Source organism: Otolemur garnettii, unplaced genomic scaffold (genome assembly GCF_000181295.1).
Source record: "Otolemur garnettii isolate 467f Iridium unplaced genomic scaffold, OtoGar3 scaffold00013, whole genome shotgun sequence".
Classification (NCBI taxonomy): domain Eukaryota; kingdom Metazoa; phylum Chordata; class Mammalia; order Primates; family Galagidae; genus Otolemur; species Otolemur garnettii.
In genome coordinates, this window is record NW_003852408.1 from 2,197,721 (window position 1) to 2,199,025 (window position 1,305).

Consider the following 1,305-nt stretch of genomic DNA (forward strand, 5'->3'; position numbering starts at 1 on the left):
AGCCTCCCAAGTAGCTGGGACCATAGGTGCCCGCCACAACACCCGGCTATTTTTTGGTTGCAGCTGTCATTGTTGTTTTTGGCGGGCCCAGGCTGGATTCAAACCTACCACCTTAGGTGTATGTGGCTGGCGCCTTAGCCACTTGAGCTACAGGTGCAGAGCCAGCCTGTGAGATTTTTCTAGAAGCAATACATACTCCTTCTATGACGACCAGATTAGATGAGAAACCTTCTGGGGATTCTCTTAGCTTTTGTAGTGTACCAGGCTCAGTTATCAGCAAATGACTTTCTACCCCTGAGAAAAAACTATCATTGACAGTAACTTCTACAAGCAATTTCCATAATGTAGGATTTTGCTTCCAAGTGGTCTGTTAATTCTTGTCATAACTAAAAAGTAAGTGTGGTGAGATGATTGCATTTCCTTTTCCTTTACATCTTCTCAGAACTGATGCTGGTTTTTGGAGATTTTTCAAGTTTTTGACTAAAGTAGCTTCTCTTCCAGACTCTGAAGAAGAAGCTATGGAGACCACACCAGCCAAAGGAAAGAAAGCTCCTGCAAAAGTTGTTCCTGTGAAAGCTAAGAGTGTGGCTGAGGAGGAAGACGATGATGAAGAAGATGATGAAGATGACGATGAGGATGAAGATGAGGATGATGAGGATGAAGAGGAGGAGGAGGAGGAAGAGGAGGAAGGTAATTAGATTCTGAAGTACATGGACCTGAGTTATGGGTTTTTTTTTTTTTTTTTTTTTTTTTGAGACAGAGTCTCAAGCTGTTGCCTTCAGTAGAGTGCTGTGGCAACATAGCTCACAGAAACCCCAAACTCTTGGGCTTAGTGATTCTCTTGGCTCAGCTTCCCAAGCATCTGGTACTACAGGTGCCTGCCACAATGACCAGCTAATTTTTGGTTGTAGTTGTGGTTGTTTGGCAGGCCTGGGCTGGATTCAAACCTGCCAGGTCCAGTGTACATGGTTGGTACCCTAGCCGTTGAGCTATAGGCACCCAGCCCTGACTTATGTTTAAAAGAGGTATTTAGATATATGTGGCTATTCATGGTGATACATTTGAAATCTTGTCCAGAGCCTGTCAAAGAAGCACCTGGAAAACGAAAGAAGGAAATGATGAAACAGAAAGCAGCTCCTGAAGCCAAGAAACAGAAAGTGGAAGGTAACTTTCAGAATTAGGGGATGTGAAGGAAGATAAAGTCAAATTGGCACAAATGATGAATGACAAGGGACTTAATACTGAAACCTGATGTTACATTACAATGTGCTGATGTGCTTGTGCAGAGAAATTTTGTACTAGAAA

At 43.0% G+C, this 1,305-nt stretch overlaps 1 protein-coding gene and 1 non-coding gene across 2 annotated transcripts in view; both read left to right on the plus strand.

Moving 5' to 3' along the window:
- Nucleotides 1-1,305, plus strand: part of NCL (nucleolin) — a 14,401-nt gene that overhangs the window by 5,283 nt on the left and 7,813 nt on the right. Inside the window, 2 exon segments of the mRNA XM_003803929.3 lie at nt 502-690; nt 1,078-1,186. Coding sequence (XP_003803977.1) covers nt 502-690; nt 1,078-1,186 — 298 coding nt within the window.
- LOC111723658 lies at nt 1,210-1,278 on the plus strand. The gene has a single exon (XR_002772155.1). It is a non-coding gene; the product is annotated as a small nucleolar RNA SNORD82 (small nucleolar RNA).